The following is a 16,434-nucleotide window of genomic DNA, read 5'->3' as shown; positions in this document are numbered from 1 at the left end:
TTCCTACCCTAGGACCCCTTTATTGTACAGATATTATCTGTTGCTGCCTCGCCTCCTGGCCTATCATAAAATTACTGAAATTCGGGTTTTCCAACCCCTATAAATCTGGTGAACAGGTTCGTGGATTAAAACCTATGTTATTTGTAACACCCCCTTCTGTATTAAACGTTGTGAGGGTGTATATATATTGAATGATGCAGATGCTTCTCACCTCGGTACTTGGTTTTCAGTGCCTCCACCCGAATCACTGCTTTCTCTTCTGGGGATGTTCTAAAGATACACCAGGGGGAGATTCGGGAAATCTCCTGCCCAGTATTAACAATCTGTGACAAACTGTGTGCTGCAAAAGCCATCCAGGCACATTTATTGAAATGGAAACCCTAAATGCAGCTTTGTGATTTTATAGAAAAATATACTTTATTCAAAATAATAGTGCGAACAATACAATACAGTAATAAGACAGTGTGGATGAAAGTGGAGCACCACTTCTTACTATGAACACCAAGTTAACACAACAACTTGCAATAAATCAATAACATTAACAGCATACAATATAAACATTGACTGTCACAGCCTTATACACATGGAAAAATATATCAGATATCTTACTTGCTCCTGATACTGGGAATATCAGTCACAGAAGTCACAGTATGCAAACCCTCCTGTAGCAACAACTGTAAAATGCTTTCTTATTTGTATTCTGGGACTTGTAGTTCCACAAATGCTGATTAGAACACTTGGTGCACATTTACCTGCCCACCCATCTTTCCCTGACTCTTCAGCCCTTGTGGCCAGATATAGTCCAAACCCCACTTGAATAATAACAGAGAGGTAAAAATAACCAGTAACTTATCTGCACCAGTGTGTGTCACAGGTCTGAACTTGATTTGATCTCCAAAATGGCTGACTTGTAAAATGTCCTTCTTCAGAGGTGCATGCAAACCTCCTCCTACAACTTCAAACTGTGACTTGCCAGCAGGTTCTGTTCAGGACTGCTCTGAGCACTGATATCTCTGCAAACTGTCTGTTCTCTCTGCTCAGACCACCAATCCAGTGCCCTTCTGCCTAGGGTCACCTATCTGGACTAGTCACACAGCTCAGTCTCTCCCAGGATGCTCCTCTCTCCCTCCCTGCCCTCTGGTTTCTCAGTCTTTTTAGACTCCGCCCCCTTTTCACAATAGCCTTGTGGGAAATGTAGTTTCTCTTCCTGGCCTGGTAAATAGCTATATCCATCTCTTTTCTTACTGATGCAATTGTGATTATTAGCCCCTGGGTGCTCAAGTCCAATTGCAGCATTCCCAGGGGTTACATATTAAATTATTTTGTGATGTAGCCCTGGGTGGAACCATACCTCTCCTGTCCATTCAAGTCAAAAGGGGGATTGATTTAACTTTCTCAGGCTGAGTCTGTCATATCTACAGCACTGCTGCCCCCCCAAAGGGGTTTGTCGAGAGACATAAGTCTAGATTGTACTCTGTTGAAGAAAGAGAGAACTTGTATGTGCAGCATATGCTACCTGTTGGCTCCTTAATGCTGGAGATAATCTGACACTTGATCTTAGGCTAGGTACACACTGCAAATTTTTTCGGCCAATGTGTTATCTATTTTACTATGAAAAAAAACCTATGAAAAAAAACCTCCAATCAGCATGCCAATTCATGTGTACATACTATACATGTTTTACTAGATTTACCTTCAGATCTGTGGTCTTTATCTGTTATAACCATCGATTGAAAAAATAAAAACTCTATGAAGATCCTGACTGTGAGTGTATACACACCTTAAGGAGGTCGTTCCATAGCTGAATGAGATCTATAGTTCTGCTGAACAATCAAATCAAATGATGATCTGTGCTTTGGAATGATCCTTGTTCATCGTTGCAGTGTACACACTACTGTGATATTGGCCCAATCAGGGGGTAAATGTATGAACCTCCGGATTCTTCAACTCCGGCGAGTTCAGCGTCTTCAGCGCTTAAATTTAAAGCGGCGCTGCCTTGTAAAGGGAAGTCTCCCTTTACAAGGCAGCGCCGCTTTAAATTTAAGCACTGAAGACGCTGAACTCGCCGGAGTTGAAGAATCCGGAGGTTCATACATTTATCCCCAGGTGTTTATCGTCTGATTGGCCCGATAATCTGCTGAAAACACAAAGTGTGTACCCAGCCTTACTCACACTCCCAACTATACATTCTGTGATATAAAGCACTCATAAAGCTTATGAAAGAATCAGAGCCCTCTCCTTTTCTTCACCACACCTGCATTACACATGCCACTGCAAGTCTCTGAGATACCAAACCTGCCCTGTCATTCCAGGTGACTATATGCACTTGAGGATAAACGTTAGGGTAGCAGCTATCACTAACTTTACTTAAGACCTAAATGAGGGTGTAGCAAGCATTAGTCTGTGAGAAATCAGGAGGTCAACATGTGCCATTAGGTAGTACCTTTTCACCTTTACAACCCTGGCCACAGAGGATCTGCAGACCACAATGTGCAACGCCTACTCCAAACCTTAGAGCAATAGGCAAATAACATGTCCATCGGAGTGTGGTCAAAAATGTTTAACATGTATGAACAATACAGATATGTTCTTGTAACTGTCCAACAGTGGCATTTATTAAACCCAGCTGTTTTATTCAGTACACTAAGGAATATACTAAGGAACAACAATTGTTACCCTACTGTTTTACACACTGCTCGTGGTTTTAATTGTGCATCAAAACATCACTTTTTATTATTTTGTACACACACTACCCAGGGCCGGACTGGCCATTTGGCACTTCTGGCAAATGCCAGAAGGGCCGATGGCTAGATGGGCCGGCCCGACACTTCCCCTGGCTTTCTGATGGCTGGCTCCTCCCCAGGAATCAGCCACCTCTGTTGCGCTGGATCACTCTGCACTGTGCTCTGTAATGTGGACACAGTTTGCAGATTTTTATTTTTGTGAATGTGGGAGGGGATCGCGCGGGGGGTGCCGCGATTTTTGCAAAGGGGGGGATGCCGCGTTATTTGCAAGGGGGGAGGAGTTGTCAGGAGTGTGAGAGAGCCAGGGTGGAATGAGTGCAGGAAGATGACAGAGAGCCAGGGGGAAAAGGGGGTGCTGGAAGAGGACAGAGAGCCAGGGGGAAAAGGGGGTGCTGGAAGAGGACAGAGAGCCAGGGGGAAAAGGGGGTGCTGGAAGAGGGGTGAGAGCCAGGGGGAAAAGGGGTGCTGGAAGTGGGGTGAGAGAGCCAGGGGGAAACGGGGGTGCTGGAAGAGGGGTGACAGAGCCAGGGGGAAACGGGGGCGCTGGAAGAGGGGTGAGAGCCAGGGGGAAAAGGGGTGCTGGAAGAGGGGTGAGAGCCAGGGGGAAAAGGGGGTGCTGGGAGAGGGGTGAGAGCCAGGGGGAAAAGGGGGTGCTGGAAGAGGGGTGAGAGCCAGGGGGAAAAGGGGGTGCTGGAAGAGGGGTGAGAGCCAGGAGAAAAAGGGGGTGCTGGAAAAGGGGTGAGAGCCAGGGGGAAAAGAGGGTGCTGGAAGAGGGGTGAGAGCCAGGGGGAAAATGGGGTGCTGGAAGAGGTGTGAAAACCAGGGGGAAAAGGGGTGCTGGAAGAGGGGTGAGAGCCAGGGGGAAAAGGGGTTCTGGAAGAGGGGTGGGAGCCAGGGGGAAAAGGGGTGCTGGAAGTGGGGTGAGAGAGCCAGGGGGAAAAGGGGTGCTGTAAGTAAGGTGAGAGAGCCAGGGGGAAACGGGGGTGCTGGAAGAGGGGTGGAGAGCCAGGGGGAAAAGGGGGTGCTGCAAGAGGGGTGACAGAGCCAGGGGGAAAAGGGGGTGCTGAAAGAGGGGTGACAGAGCCAGGGGGAAAAGGGGTGCAGGAAGAGGGGTGACAGAGCAAGGGGGGAAGGGGTTGCAGGAAGAGGGGTGACAGAGCCATGGGGAAAAGGGGTTGCAGGAAGAGGGGTGACAGAGCCAGGAGGAAGGGGGTGCTGGAAGAGGGGTGACAGAGCTAGGGGGAAGGGGGTGCAGGAGGAGGGGTGAGAGCCAGGGGGAAGGGGGTGCAGGAAGATGGGTGAGAGGGACAAAAGATAAGATGGTGCAGGAGCATAGCTAAAAGAAAGTGTAAAGGGAGAGACATCTTAAGAATGGGAATGTCAGGGATGCAGCCATCATAAAACACAAGTAGTAAATGGGAATGCACAGAGGGGACAAGTGTTAAAAAAAAAAATATAAAAAAAATCAAGCCTTCATACTCCATTCAGGTATATTTTCTATACCCCCACTTCTAAATTTCCACTTTGACCACTGCCCTCGGCCCCTGCTCCCGACTGGCTGTGTGAGCTGACAGCTGCTGATCCCTGCTCGCCCAGCGCGCCCAGTAGAAGAACAGAACACAGGATGCCATAATCAGGTAAGTTCATATATTTTCTCGTGTCCAATGTGTTTTTCACCATCCTTTCTTGAACTAGGGGCACTACTGTGTATCCAATGATGTTTAAAACACTATGTATTGCTATTATTGCTCTGTAATGTTTCTTGCATATTTATCTGTACAGAGATTTTTAATTAAGAGGAAAAAACGCTGCTTGTCATACATTTTATCTGTGATTGTGTCAATATATCTATTTTTCTTTGCAGTGTAAATGGGGTATTAAGCTGCTCATGGGACTCACACTCTCAGTATCTGATATGCTGTACCAATTTTTATTTGTGAATGAGTTTTTGTCTGGTCACTACTATTGATTTGGGGCACTACTATGGCATACTGTTATTTGGGGGCACTACTGTATGACATATTGTTATTTGGGGGCACTACTGTATGGCATAATGTAATTTGTGGGCACTATTGTGGCATAATATGATTTGGGGGCACTACTGTATGGTATATGATTTGGGGCACTACTATGCCATAATATGATTTGTGGGCACTACTGCATGGCCAAATATGAATTGAGGGTAATATTATGTGGCATAATATGACCTGAGGGCACTGCGATGTGACATATTATGAGCTGGGGGCACTATGGTGTGGCATAATATGAACTTCTGCCAAAGGCAAGTCTTTCATTGTTCAATATGACGGGAGCCCAAAGAAGTTGCTGTACCGGTGCCCAAAATTCCTCTTGTCGGCCCTGCCTGTGAGTCAAGGGGGTAGACGTCTCCAGGTAAATAATCTAAATGTTTCCTATCTAATCAAACTGATGGATCACATCCAATTATCTCTCACCCACCTCCTTTACTCCCCTTAATTAATATACTGTGTTATTTAAAATGACTAGAAAAGACACATATCCAGTTACTGTAGTAAAAAAATATTTTTCTCTGACATTTTGCTGTAGATGGAAATACTTTTAATGCGGCCGTGTGGGTTCAAATGATCGTTCAATAGTTATGTTTTTTCTGATATATTTGTTAGAGTTTTATTTCATGTGGAATGATTCATGAAAATTCTGCCATTACTATTTAATTGAGGGAAAAGGGTACCTGTTACCTATATGTGTGCAAGTATTCTGTTGTTGCTATTTTGTGGGAGATTTGAAAATAGCAAAACATTGGTTTCCTACAGTGGTGCCTGTATAATTGGTGGTATTACTGTAGTATGGAGTGGCGTGGTGGCAATGAAGTAGTGTGTTTGGGGGTTAGTATTGCTAATAAGTAGGAGAGAGTATTGTTGTAATGTGGGAGTGATGCTGGTTGCTGTAATGTGGGGGGTGATGCTGGTTGCTGTAATGTGGGGGTGATGCCGGTTGCTGTAATGTGGGGGTGATGCTGGTTGCTGTAATGTGGGGGGTGATGCTGGTTGCTGTAATGTGGGGGGTGATGCTGGTTGCTGTAATGTGGGAGTGATGCTGGTTGCTGTAATGTGGGAGTGATGCTGGTTGCTGTAATGTGGGAGGTGATGCCGGTTGCTGTAATGTGGGAGTGATGCTGGTTGCTGTAATGTGGGAGTGATGCTGGTTGCTGTAATGTGGGGGTGATGCTGGTTGCTGTAATGTGGGGGGTGATGCCGGTTGCTGTAATGTGGGAGTGATGCTGGTTGCTGTAATGTGGGGGTGATGCTGGTTGCTGTAATGTGGGAGTGATGCTGGTTGCTGTAATGTGGGGGTGATGCTGGTTGCTGTAATGTGGGAGGTGATGCTGGTTGCTGTAATGTGGGAGTGATGCTGGTTGCTGTAATGTGGGAGTGATGCTGGTTGCTGTAATGTGGGGGTGATGCTGGTTGCTGTAATGTGGGAGTGATGCTGGTTGCTGTAATGTGGGAGGTGATGCTGGTTGCTGTAATGTGGGAGGTGATGCTGGATGCTGTAATGTGGGAGTGATGCTGGTTGCTGTAATGTGGGGGTGATGCTGGTTGCTGTAATGTGGGGGTGATGCTGGTTGCTGTAATGTGGGAGTGATGCTGGTTGCTGTAATGTGGGAGTGATGCTGGTTGCTGTAATGTGGGGGGTGATGCTGGTTGCTGTAATGTGGGAGTGATGCTGGTTGCTGTAATGTGGGAGTGATGCTGGTTGCTGTAATGTGGGAGGTGATGCTGGTTGCTGTAATGTGGGAGTGATGCTGGTTGCTGTAATGTGGGAGTGATGCTGGTTGCTGTAATGTGGGGGTGATGCCGGTTGCTGTAATGTGGGAGTGATGCTGGTTGCTGTAATGTAGGGAGGTGATGCTGGTTGCTGTAATGTGGGGGGTGATGCTGGTTGCTGTAATGTGGGAGTGATGCTGGTTGCTGTAATGTGGGAGTGATGCTGGTTGCTGTAATGTGGGAGTGATGCTGGTTGCTGTAATGTGGAGGGTGATGCTGGTTGCTGTAATGTGGGGAAGGGGGGGTGATGCTGGTTGCTGTAATGTAGGGAGGTGATGCTGGTTGCTGTAATGTGGAGGGTGATGCTGGTTGCTGTAATGTGGGGGTGATGCTGGTTGCTGTAATGTGGGGGTGATGCTGGTTGCTATAATGTGGAGGGTGATGCCGGTTGCTGTAATGTGGGGGTGATGCCGGTTGCTGTAATGTGGAGGGTGATGCTGGTTGCTGTAATGTGGAGGGTGATGCTGGTTGCTGTAATGTGGGGGTGATGCTGGTTGCTGTAATGTGGGGGTGATGCTGGTTGCTGTAATGTGGGGGTGATGCTGGTTGATGTAATGTGGGGGTGATGCTGGTTGCTGTAATGTAGGGAGGTGATGCTGGTTGCTGTAATGTGGGGGTGATGCCGGTTGCTGTAATGTGGGGGTGATGCTGGTTGCTGTAATGTGGGGGTGATGCTGGTTGCTGTACTTTGGAGGGTGATGCTGGTTGCTGTAATGTGGGGGTGATGCCGGTTGCTGTAATGTGGGGGTGATGCTGGTTGCTGTAATGTGGAGGGTGATGCTGGTTGCTGTAATGTGGGGGTGATGCTGGTTGCTGTAATGTGGGGGTGATGCTGGATGCTGTAATGTGGGGGTGATGCTGGTTGCTGTAATGTGGGTGGGTATTGATGTAGTATGAGTGTGTGTGGGGGGTTATTTACTGCTGTAATTTTGGTACAAATAATGTATTTATTGGTTTGCGGGTCATTAGGAGAAATAAATACCCCCCCACACACACACACACTTATACTACATCATGTTGTACTGCACCAGCAACGCACACTACACCAGCATCAGTGTGCAACAATATAGTGCATGAAGCCCACAAGAGGTGGGCCTGTGTGCTTTAAATGCCAGGGCTGATTTTTAGTCCCAGTCCGGCCCTGACACTACCTTATAGTTTTTGGTGGAGAAATATTTTAAATATTTAGCCAATGCAGAAAAATGCACACTGTAATTGATATTAGACTAATTATTGCTGTTAAAAAGGGATAATAGAATAAGGTTGTCTATGACTGAAAGGGAACTTTAATGTATATTTTGTTTGACGCAATTATTAAAGCAGCTATCACATGAAAAAATGAGGTGTGTTTTCTAAAGTGCTTTAAATAATTTGTGTTGAGTTTTATTTAGCATTTTATATATTAAGTTATATGTTTGCACAATAGTCATGTTTGCCCCATGCATTTTTTGGAACTCTAAATACTGAATACACCCCCACACATATGTCTGCTACAAGACTACTTCTTGTACCTATAAAACTTTATTGAATTGAGAATTTTCATTTTATTAAACAAAGTTGTATGCTGAGTCAAAAGAGGCAAATTGGGCATTCAGGATATATTTTGAAATATAAATACTGTGTTTTCCTTTTTCCATAGATCAATCCAGACTGTTTTCAGCAACTGAGAAATCTTCATACACTTGTAATGGCTAACATGTCGCTTGGGCCCAAGTTGACGGAACTGCTTTGCAAAGAATTAGCCAACACTAAAATTGAAGTGCTTATTCTACTTAATAGTCAACTTTCAAAGATACACAATACAACTTTAAAAGGTCTAGCATCCACAAATCTAACAAGTTTGGATATCTCCAAAAACAGTTTGTCCCAGATTGATAATGATTCGTTTATTTATTTGGACCATTTGAAAATTCTAAACTTGGAGGAAAATCAAGTCAGTTATCTAAGTTCCAAAGCATTTAATGGTTTATCAAATGTCAAGTCCTTGAACTTAAAAAACTTTTTCAGTAGTTCAAAAGATCCTAAAATCGATGACTTATCATTCCAGTGGCTCAAAAACCTGGAATACTTAAATATGGAAAAAAATAAACAAATTGCACTTACAACACTCACTTTTGCAGGTCTGATAAGCTTAAAGAATGTAAGCTTTAGTGAATGCATTTTTCCAGTTATTACTAATAACACATTTTCATCTTTTTCAAAGTCACCACTAATATCTTTGAATTTGACAAAAACAAGCTTAACTACACTGAGATATAAAGCTTTTTTCTATCTGGAATATCTTCAAGTGCTTGATTTAGGCTTGAACAGGATTAACCAAGACCTTACTGGCTATGAATTTGAAGGGCTTCACAGTATTAAAATGATATATCTATCTTACAACAATCAACTGTCTCTAACAAGCAATTCATTTAGTTTTGTTCCAACTCTTGAAAAATTGTACCTGAGAAAGTCGGCATTAACATTTAAAAGTCTGAGCAAATCTCCTTTTAGCCATCTACAGAACCTAACCTTGTTGGACATTAGTAATAACAATATTGCTAACATAGGGGAAGATTACTTTGCTGGTCTTCATAATCTTAGAATTCTCAACCTACAACACAACAACCTGGCACGGCTATGGAAAAAAGCTAATCCTGGTGGACCTGTTTTGTTCCTGAAAGGGCTAAATAAATTGGAAATACTTGACTTGTTGTCCAACGGTTTTGATGAGATACCTGCCGATGCCTTCAAAGGACTTTCAAACTTAAACGTCTTAGAAATGGGTGAAAACAATGTTTACTTGCTGCCAACATCATTGTTTGATGATCAAAGCTCACTTGTGACCCTGGATCTTCATAAAAATCTCATAACATCAGTTGAAGAAATAACATTTAAAAATGTTTTCAGTAACCTAAAGATTTTAAATATGGGCTCAAACCCATTTGATTGCACTTGTGAAAGCATATCTTGGTTTGCAAATTGGCTAAATAGAACCAACACAAGTGTCCAAGGCCTGGAATACGTCTGTAATACACCATTTAAGTATCATGGTGTTTTAGTGGAAGTATTTGATAGTTCACCCTGTAAGGACACTGCTCCTTTTAAAGCAGTTTTTACACTCACTTTCACTTTGACCATCTGTTTTATATTTTTGGTTTTACTGCTAAATTTCCAAGGCTGGAGAATTAAGTTTTACTGGAGTGTTTTGGAGAACAAAATTCTTGGCTTTAGAGAAATTGATCCGGGTAACCAAAACTATGATTACGATGCTTATATCATTCATGCCAAGAAAGACATGAATTGGGTTGAACGATATCTGCTTACGCTTGAAAACGATGAGACCTGTCCACTTAGATTCTGTTTTGAGGAAAGAGATTTCGAAGGTGGAGCATTAATTCTACAGTCAATAGTCAACAGTATCAACCAAAGCAGAAAGATCATTTTTGTTATAACCCACTATTTCTTAAATGATCAATGGTGTAAAGGGTAAGTGTGACCATTTTAAACTTGCGTCATAATATATGAAAACATATTTAGAGAGTTTTAATGTTATTTAAGTTATTAAATATGGGTGAACACATAGCGTCACATTGATATTATTATTGTTAGGGAAACAAATGCATGGTCCATTTCTCATTAAGTTTCAAAGAAGTAATGCATAGTATTTTCACCCAATAATGTGAGTGCCCTTGGTTCATCACTAAGGAAGAGCCTTGTTGAATTGTGTTGTTTACATGTAAACAAAGTACAATAATTAATGTAGCGCCTACGCAGAGGAAGGGTTTCACATCAGTTTTATCCAAGAACATTTTCTAAGTGTTTTTTTCATGGCAGGTAGGTCTTTGTTTTAAGAGCATATATAATAATTATTTTGTTTACTGTTTGGATATAGTGTGGGCAAAAACCAATCTTATTCCTTTATTATATTTTCCATAGTAATATTACCACAGTTACTACAACCCCAGCTTAGCTCTCATTTATTTGGCGAGGTCCTCTTGTATTGTGACAGTATATGTGTATTTACTCATGGCCTGAAGGAATTATAGAACCCATGACTGAATATACTCATCTTAGTTGTAAAATTATTCCTTTCCTCTTATGGTATATTGCAACTGCATGCAGGTAAATAGCTATTACAGTATGTGCACAAATTCTCAGACTAAGATTAAGGTGGTTTCCAAAAAACTGGTCTATGATTCCTTTTTATAAGAAGTTGGGGCTAGAGTCATTCTGTGTTGCATTTGTACATAGCTGTTACCCCACACAGAATTCAAAATAATAAATGTGACGTATTTGTTAGCTGTGTAGGAGGCTGTAAGTAGAAGGGATATTTTTTTAGCTTTACCTTTTACATTATTTTACGTATTATTGCTATTCGATTTACCATGTAGCCAAATGGGTGAAGTTGTGGCCCTGATCACTATCTCCACTGCATCTCTACAATCATTTCTCTATGTTACCAGTAATCTGTTGCAAGGTAATTTAATGAATGAGGAAGGAGAATGCTTGATTCATTGTTCCTATCTTTGCGGGTGACAAAAAACATGGGCAAGATAATCGACCAACACGTTTCTGAAGCAAACATTTTCTAAATCAGCTAACAAACTTGGAAACAAACACACCAAACTGGCTTTATACTTTACTTATACTTTATACTTATGAGTGTTTCTCATGATTTGGACGTACATTAGACTATATTGATAATGCTTTAAAGACCTCTAAATGATATTATTTTCGCAAGAGGCCACGGGGGGTTCCAGCACCCGTGAGATCTCCACAGTTTAGCTGTATTGGGAAACCCAGATTTCTTTAATTTGGTAAAATGTATATGTTTCTGTAAGGAAGTATGTATCTTGTACATATAATAAACTATATTGTTATTATTTTTTAAAAGATTCAAGATTCATCATGCTGTCAAGCAAGCTATTGAGCAGAATCGCGATAACATCATACTCTTATTTCTGGAGGACATCCCGGATTATAAATTAAACCACACCATACACCTGAGAAGAGGCATGTTCAAGAGCAGCTGCGTTCTAGAGTGGCCTTCTCATAAGGAAAGAGTGAATGCATTTAAACAAAAACTAAAAATTGCTTTAGGGTCAAGTAACTTGGTAAATTGAACATGGACTATATGCATGTAAGGATATCAGTTCTTTTTTTAATGTCTTTTTCAGGAAAAAAAAATGCAGTAACAAATAATTTGTTATGGATTCATAATTAGCAATTACCATATTATTACATCCATGTTTCCTAGGAAGCGACCTTCAGTTCAGATTTACATTCGGTAATAAAAATAAACATTTATGTAATGTTTGCAGGTGTGTAAAGAGCAAAAATTGCACTCCCGTTGTTTGTTTTTCTGGTTTGCACACACTGTTTCGTTATTTTTTTGAAACTGCTTAAAAGAGACAATGGTATGTGTGTAATGTTCGACCTCTGGTTTCGGAAATATGTGGTTTATCTATATGCACATTTTTGTTACACTTCTAGGACATACATTTCAGGGAAATGAGCAGGCAGTGAAGCTTTTGTAATTATGTTCAATACTAAATAAACCTATTTTGTGGTATGTGTATTTATGCAATTTATTTTATGTCTACGAATACTTTTACTTACTATGCTAGCTAGTTAGCTGCTAATAATTATGCTCTATAACTGTCTCAGTGACAAAGATGTGATCTGTGTGCTGTCACATCCTTACTTTCCATGAGCTGTTAAAACAAATAAACATTAAAGCTCATTTAATAAGGAGCAGCAAATGTGGAGCTGCAATGCAAATCCTATGTCACCTTGTTGTAATATGTCATCAGGGACTGGCTGGGTAGGGGGGCAATGTTCCTAATAGGCTGCTACGTCATGTTTTGGCCCTCCTGTGAATGTCATGCATCTGTCTTCATGTTACTGCACCCATATTTCTGGGCATGTGCATGGGTTAGCATATAAGGGTGAAAACGACTGAGAAGTGACAATTTGCTCCTTGTGCTGTCTGTGCATAGGTGGATTGCGAATGTGTGAAGGAGAATGCTTGATTAGTTTCTCCCTTCTTTGCGGGTGCCAAAAAAAGCCTGGACATCTGGACATGCCAACTGATTTTTCCACATCCACCGAGGTGCCATTGATCAGACCCCTGCCATTACTGTTAGTGGGCCAACTTTTGTGCCAGATAGGTGCATCGTGATGGAGTATGTATATGTGTGTATATATATATATATATATATATATATATATATATATATATATATATATATTGTTAAGTGCGTTTTGTCGCTAACCAATAACGATTGTCGAACCTCGATTTGTGTTTTCAACGCACAAAGATTTATTCGCAATAAGTAGTATAATATGTTCAAGCGAAGTGATAATAAATACAGCCGTTACTTATCGCAGGCGCTCTGGATCCAGTGTGCGGTCATTCAATCCTGAAGTCTGGGGACAAGATGTCTGAACACTAGATGTCAAGCTGCTGCTTATATGCACACAGAAATACAGTAATACAATGAAGATGGTATAGCTTGCATCTATTGGTCCAGGTCTCAGGAAGGTCCAAGGGGTTGTCAATCATTGGCTAGTTCATCCTAAGGAATCCAAAGGAGGGGGTCATCTCTCCAGGGGGTATGCTCGGCTCTTCCCTCCAAGATTCCTTAGTCTTAAGTAATTCCCTATCATTCATAACTTGCGTATGTACTCTGCGATTCCTTCGCAGAGTGAACCAAACAGTAGGGGATGTTAAGAGGTTTATTATGATACCACTCATGATATGATTCCTTCAACCTGTTCCGTATATTACACTAATATGCATGTAACTTTAATATAACACATAAATACTACTATATTTCGACATAACTGACTATGTGTTGCAACTACCATTAATGTGTACTATTTTATAAGTATGCGTGTTTGTGCGAATGTATGGTAAAAGACCAATTACTGTTGCTGCCACGTATAGTAGCTGCGTACGCCCTTTCACGCCGTAGCGTGCTCTTGTACGCCGTAGCGTACCGTACGCATCTTTTCAGACAAAGACAACCAAGTTTGCTCGATTTTAATTGAAATGACTTTATCCAATTTGCTGACTTCGACAATATATATATATATATATATATATATATAACAGGGATACTCTGCATTCTCCATACACATAATTAATGCTGTACTCACTACTTTTCTATATTAAAAACAGGGAATGTTAGTTCCACATATTGCATTATATGTTAAGCTGACCAACTCACACCAAAGTCTTCCCATTCTGGTCAGTCCTAACATGATCAAATGCTATGCTTTTTTCTATCTGGGCTAAAGGATTACCTGCATACAGCTTTTAAAGGCAAGTCTTTCCCAAGCACTAGCAGCCATGGGAGACCTGGGATTCACCTGACACAAATTGGAATTAATTAATGTAAAGAATGGGGTGCAGGAAAGATGGGACTTACATTGTATAAACAAAACAAAAGACTGACCAGAATGGGAAGACTTTGGCTAGGTGCTTTTTCAGTGAGAAGTTGCCTTTCCCTTATGGCTACTTCCTGTGTGGCAGGTAATGAACCACCCAATAACAAAACTCCATAGCAACTGGCCAGTCCTCGGGAACAAAGGGGAACTAGAAAGTAAAGGTCCCTTGTCGGCATACTGAGGGGCGTCATTTCCTCACATATATACTCGGGAATATATATGGGAGCAGCATGATGGTTAGCACTTCCGGCTCCAACCACTGGGGTCATGAGTTTTATTCCAGACTGTGTGGAGTTTGTATGTTTTCCCTGTGTTTCCGTGGGCTTCCTCCTGGTGCTCCGGTTTCCTCCCACAACCCAAAAACTTGCTGGTAGGTTAAATGGCTGTTGTCAAAAATAACACTGGTGTGTATGTGTTAGGTAATTTAGACTGTAAGCTCCAATGGGGCAGGGACCAGTGCGACCCCCCCTGCCCCCCTTGGAGTAACCAATCTAGGTCTGCCCCTGGCAGGGACTGATGTCCTTGATAGGACCAAAACCTTAAATTATCAGTCTGATTTGGTCCTTGTGAAACATACTTGTCAATATTAGCCGGTCTCATCACCAGTAAGACTATGTCCATTATGTCAGTTTGCCATCAGGGTCTTCTTGAGGGGAGATAAACGAGTTGTCCCCGCCCCAAACAATCCATAATTCTAAGCATGATGGACCTAACCAGGCCAGTCCATTCCCCTGTAGACACCAACATCAGGTCTATTAGGGACACACTTGCAAGAAAAGAAAGTATGAAATAGATTAGTGTGTAATTTTTGATTTTCCGTGAACCCATTTATGGTATGACATTAAAATGCTGGTGTCAGTGTGTTCAAAGTCCAAAAATAGCAGCTTCGTAATTGTCATGTGTGTTTGGCATATGTGATTTTTCAAGGAAGTGAAAATAAAGTGGCATATTATTTAGGGTATAAGAGGAACAAAGAAAAAAACTAAAACTTCTCTGTAGGAATAATGTCAGCTAAAAGCCAAAAATTATATAATTACTGAATACACCTACCTCTGAAGACAAGTAAAAGGAAAAACTAGAAGTTAATTACTTGGTGCACTAAAGTTCCCATATCGTCAGTAATAGAATCGTTTGTAGAAAATCAGATACATCTAAAATATAACTTTTATTGTAAAAATATAAAAAATGTATTTAAAATAAGCAAAATATAGTGTGATAATATGTGAAATGGTGTGAATTATTATTATTATTATTATTAATATTTATTTATAAGGCGCCACAAGGCATCCGCAGCGCCGTACAGAGACAAACAAAATCACAATACAATGGGAGACAGCACAGTACAGTAAACACAGCAACTCAGTACGCTCAATGCACAGCTAGAGAGGGGGGGGGAGGGGGAGGGAGGATCCGCAAACGACGGGGCCCAAGAAGGAGGGCGCGGAAGACAGGGAGACCCCCAGGGGGGAGGAGGGAGAGTGGACGTGGGGTGGAGGACCCTCGAGGAGGAGGGCTAAGTAGCTGGAGAGCAGAGTTAGAAGTGGTGGAAACAGGAGGAGAGATGGCCCTGCTCAGAGGAGCGTACAATCTAAGGGGAGGGGTGGACAGACAGAGAGATGCAGGGGAGAGAGGGAGAGTAGGGGGACAGAGGCAGAAGATAAGGTAGGAAGTTAAGTGGGAGACAGAAAGGCTTTAAGAAAAAGGTGGGTTTTTAGGGCCCGTTTGAAGCTGGACAGATTAGGGGAAGTTCTGATGGAGGGATGGAGCTTGTTCCAGTGGAGGGGGGCAGCGCGGGCGAAGTTTTGGATACGCGTGTGGGAGGAGGTTATAAGGGGGGAAGAGAGGCGACGGTCAGAGGCAGAACGGAGAGGGCGGGATGGAGCATGAATAGAGAGGAGGGTGGAGATGTAGGGCGCAGTGGAGTTGGCGAGGGCCTTGTAGGTGAGTGTGAGGAGCTTAAAGAGGATTCTGAAGGGGAATGGGAGCCAGTGAAGGGCTAGGTAGAGGGGGGATACAAAAGAGGAGCGGCGAGAGAGGAAAATAAGCCTAGCTGCAGCGTTAAGGACGGATCGAAGGGGATCGAGATGAGAGTGGGGGAGGCCAGTGAGGAGGAGGTTGCAGTAGTCCAGGCGGGAGATGATCAGAGAGTGGATAAGGCATTTGGTGGCATCTTGGGAGAGGAAGGGCCGGATGCGAGCGATGTTGCGCAGCTGGAAGCGGCAGGATTTAGCAAGAGAGAGGATGTGGGGGCCAAAGGAGAGAGAGGAGTCGAGGATGACACCAAGGCAGCGAAGTTGGGGGACAGGGGAGATAGAGGTGTTATCGACAGTGATGGAGAGGTCAGAAGGGGATGGGGTATGAGAGGGAGGAAAAACTATGAGCTCAGTTTTGGCAAGGTTAAGTTTTAGGAATCGAGAGGACATCCAGGAGGAGATGGCAGAGAGGCAGGC

General features: G+C 42.7%; 1 protein-coding gene across 1 annotated transcript in view; it reads left to right on the top strand.

The window, feature by feature from the left end:
- The window catches only part of TLR3 (toll like receptor 3), a 33,832-nt gene extending 21,722 nt beyond the window's left edge, over nucleotides 1-12,110 (top strand). The window contains exons 4-5 of the mRNA XM_075196766.1: nucleotides 8,190-10,018; nucleotides 11,427-12,110. Of these exons, the coding sequence (XP_075052867.1) occupies nucleotides 8,190-10,018; nucleotides 11,427-11,655 (2,058 nt within the window). The 3' untranslated portion in view covers nucleotides 11,656-12,110. The remainder of the gene's footprint in view (nucleotides 1-8,189; nucleotides 10,019-11,426) is intronic.
- Nucleotides 12,111-16,434: the final 4,324 nt, after the last annotated feature.

The sequence above is a fragment of the Mixophyes fleayi genome, chromosome 1 (assembly GCF_038048845.1).
Source record: "Mixophyes fleayi isolate aMixFle1 chromosome 1, aMixFle1.hap1, whole genome shotgun sequence".
Taxonomy (NCBI): Eukaryota; Metazoa; Chordata; class Amphibia; order Anura; family Limnodynastidae; genus Mixophyes; species Mixophyes fleayi.
Note: the sequence above shows the minus strand (reverse complement) of the source record. Positions and strands in the feature narration are given on the sequence as shown.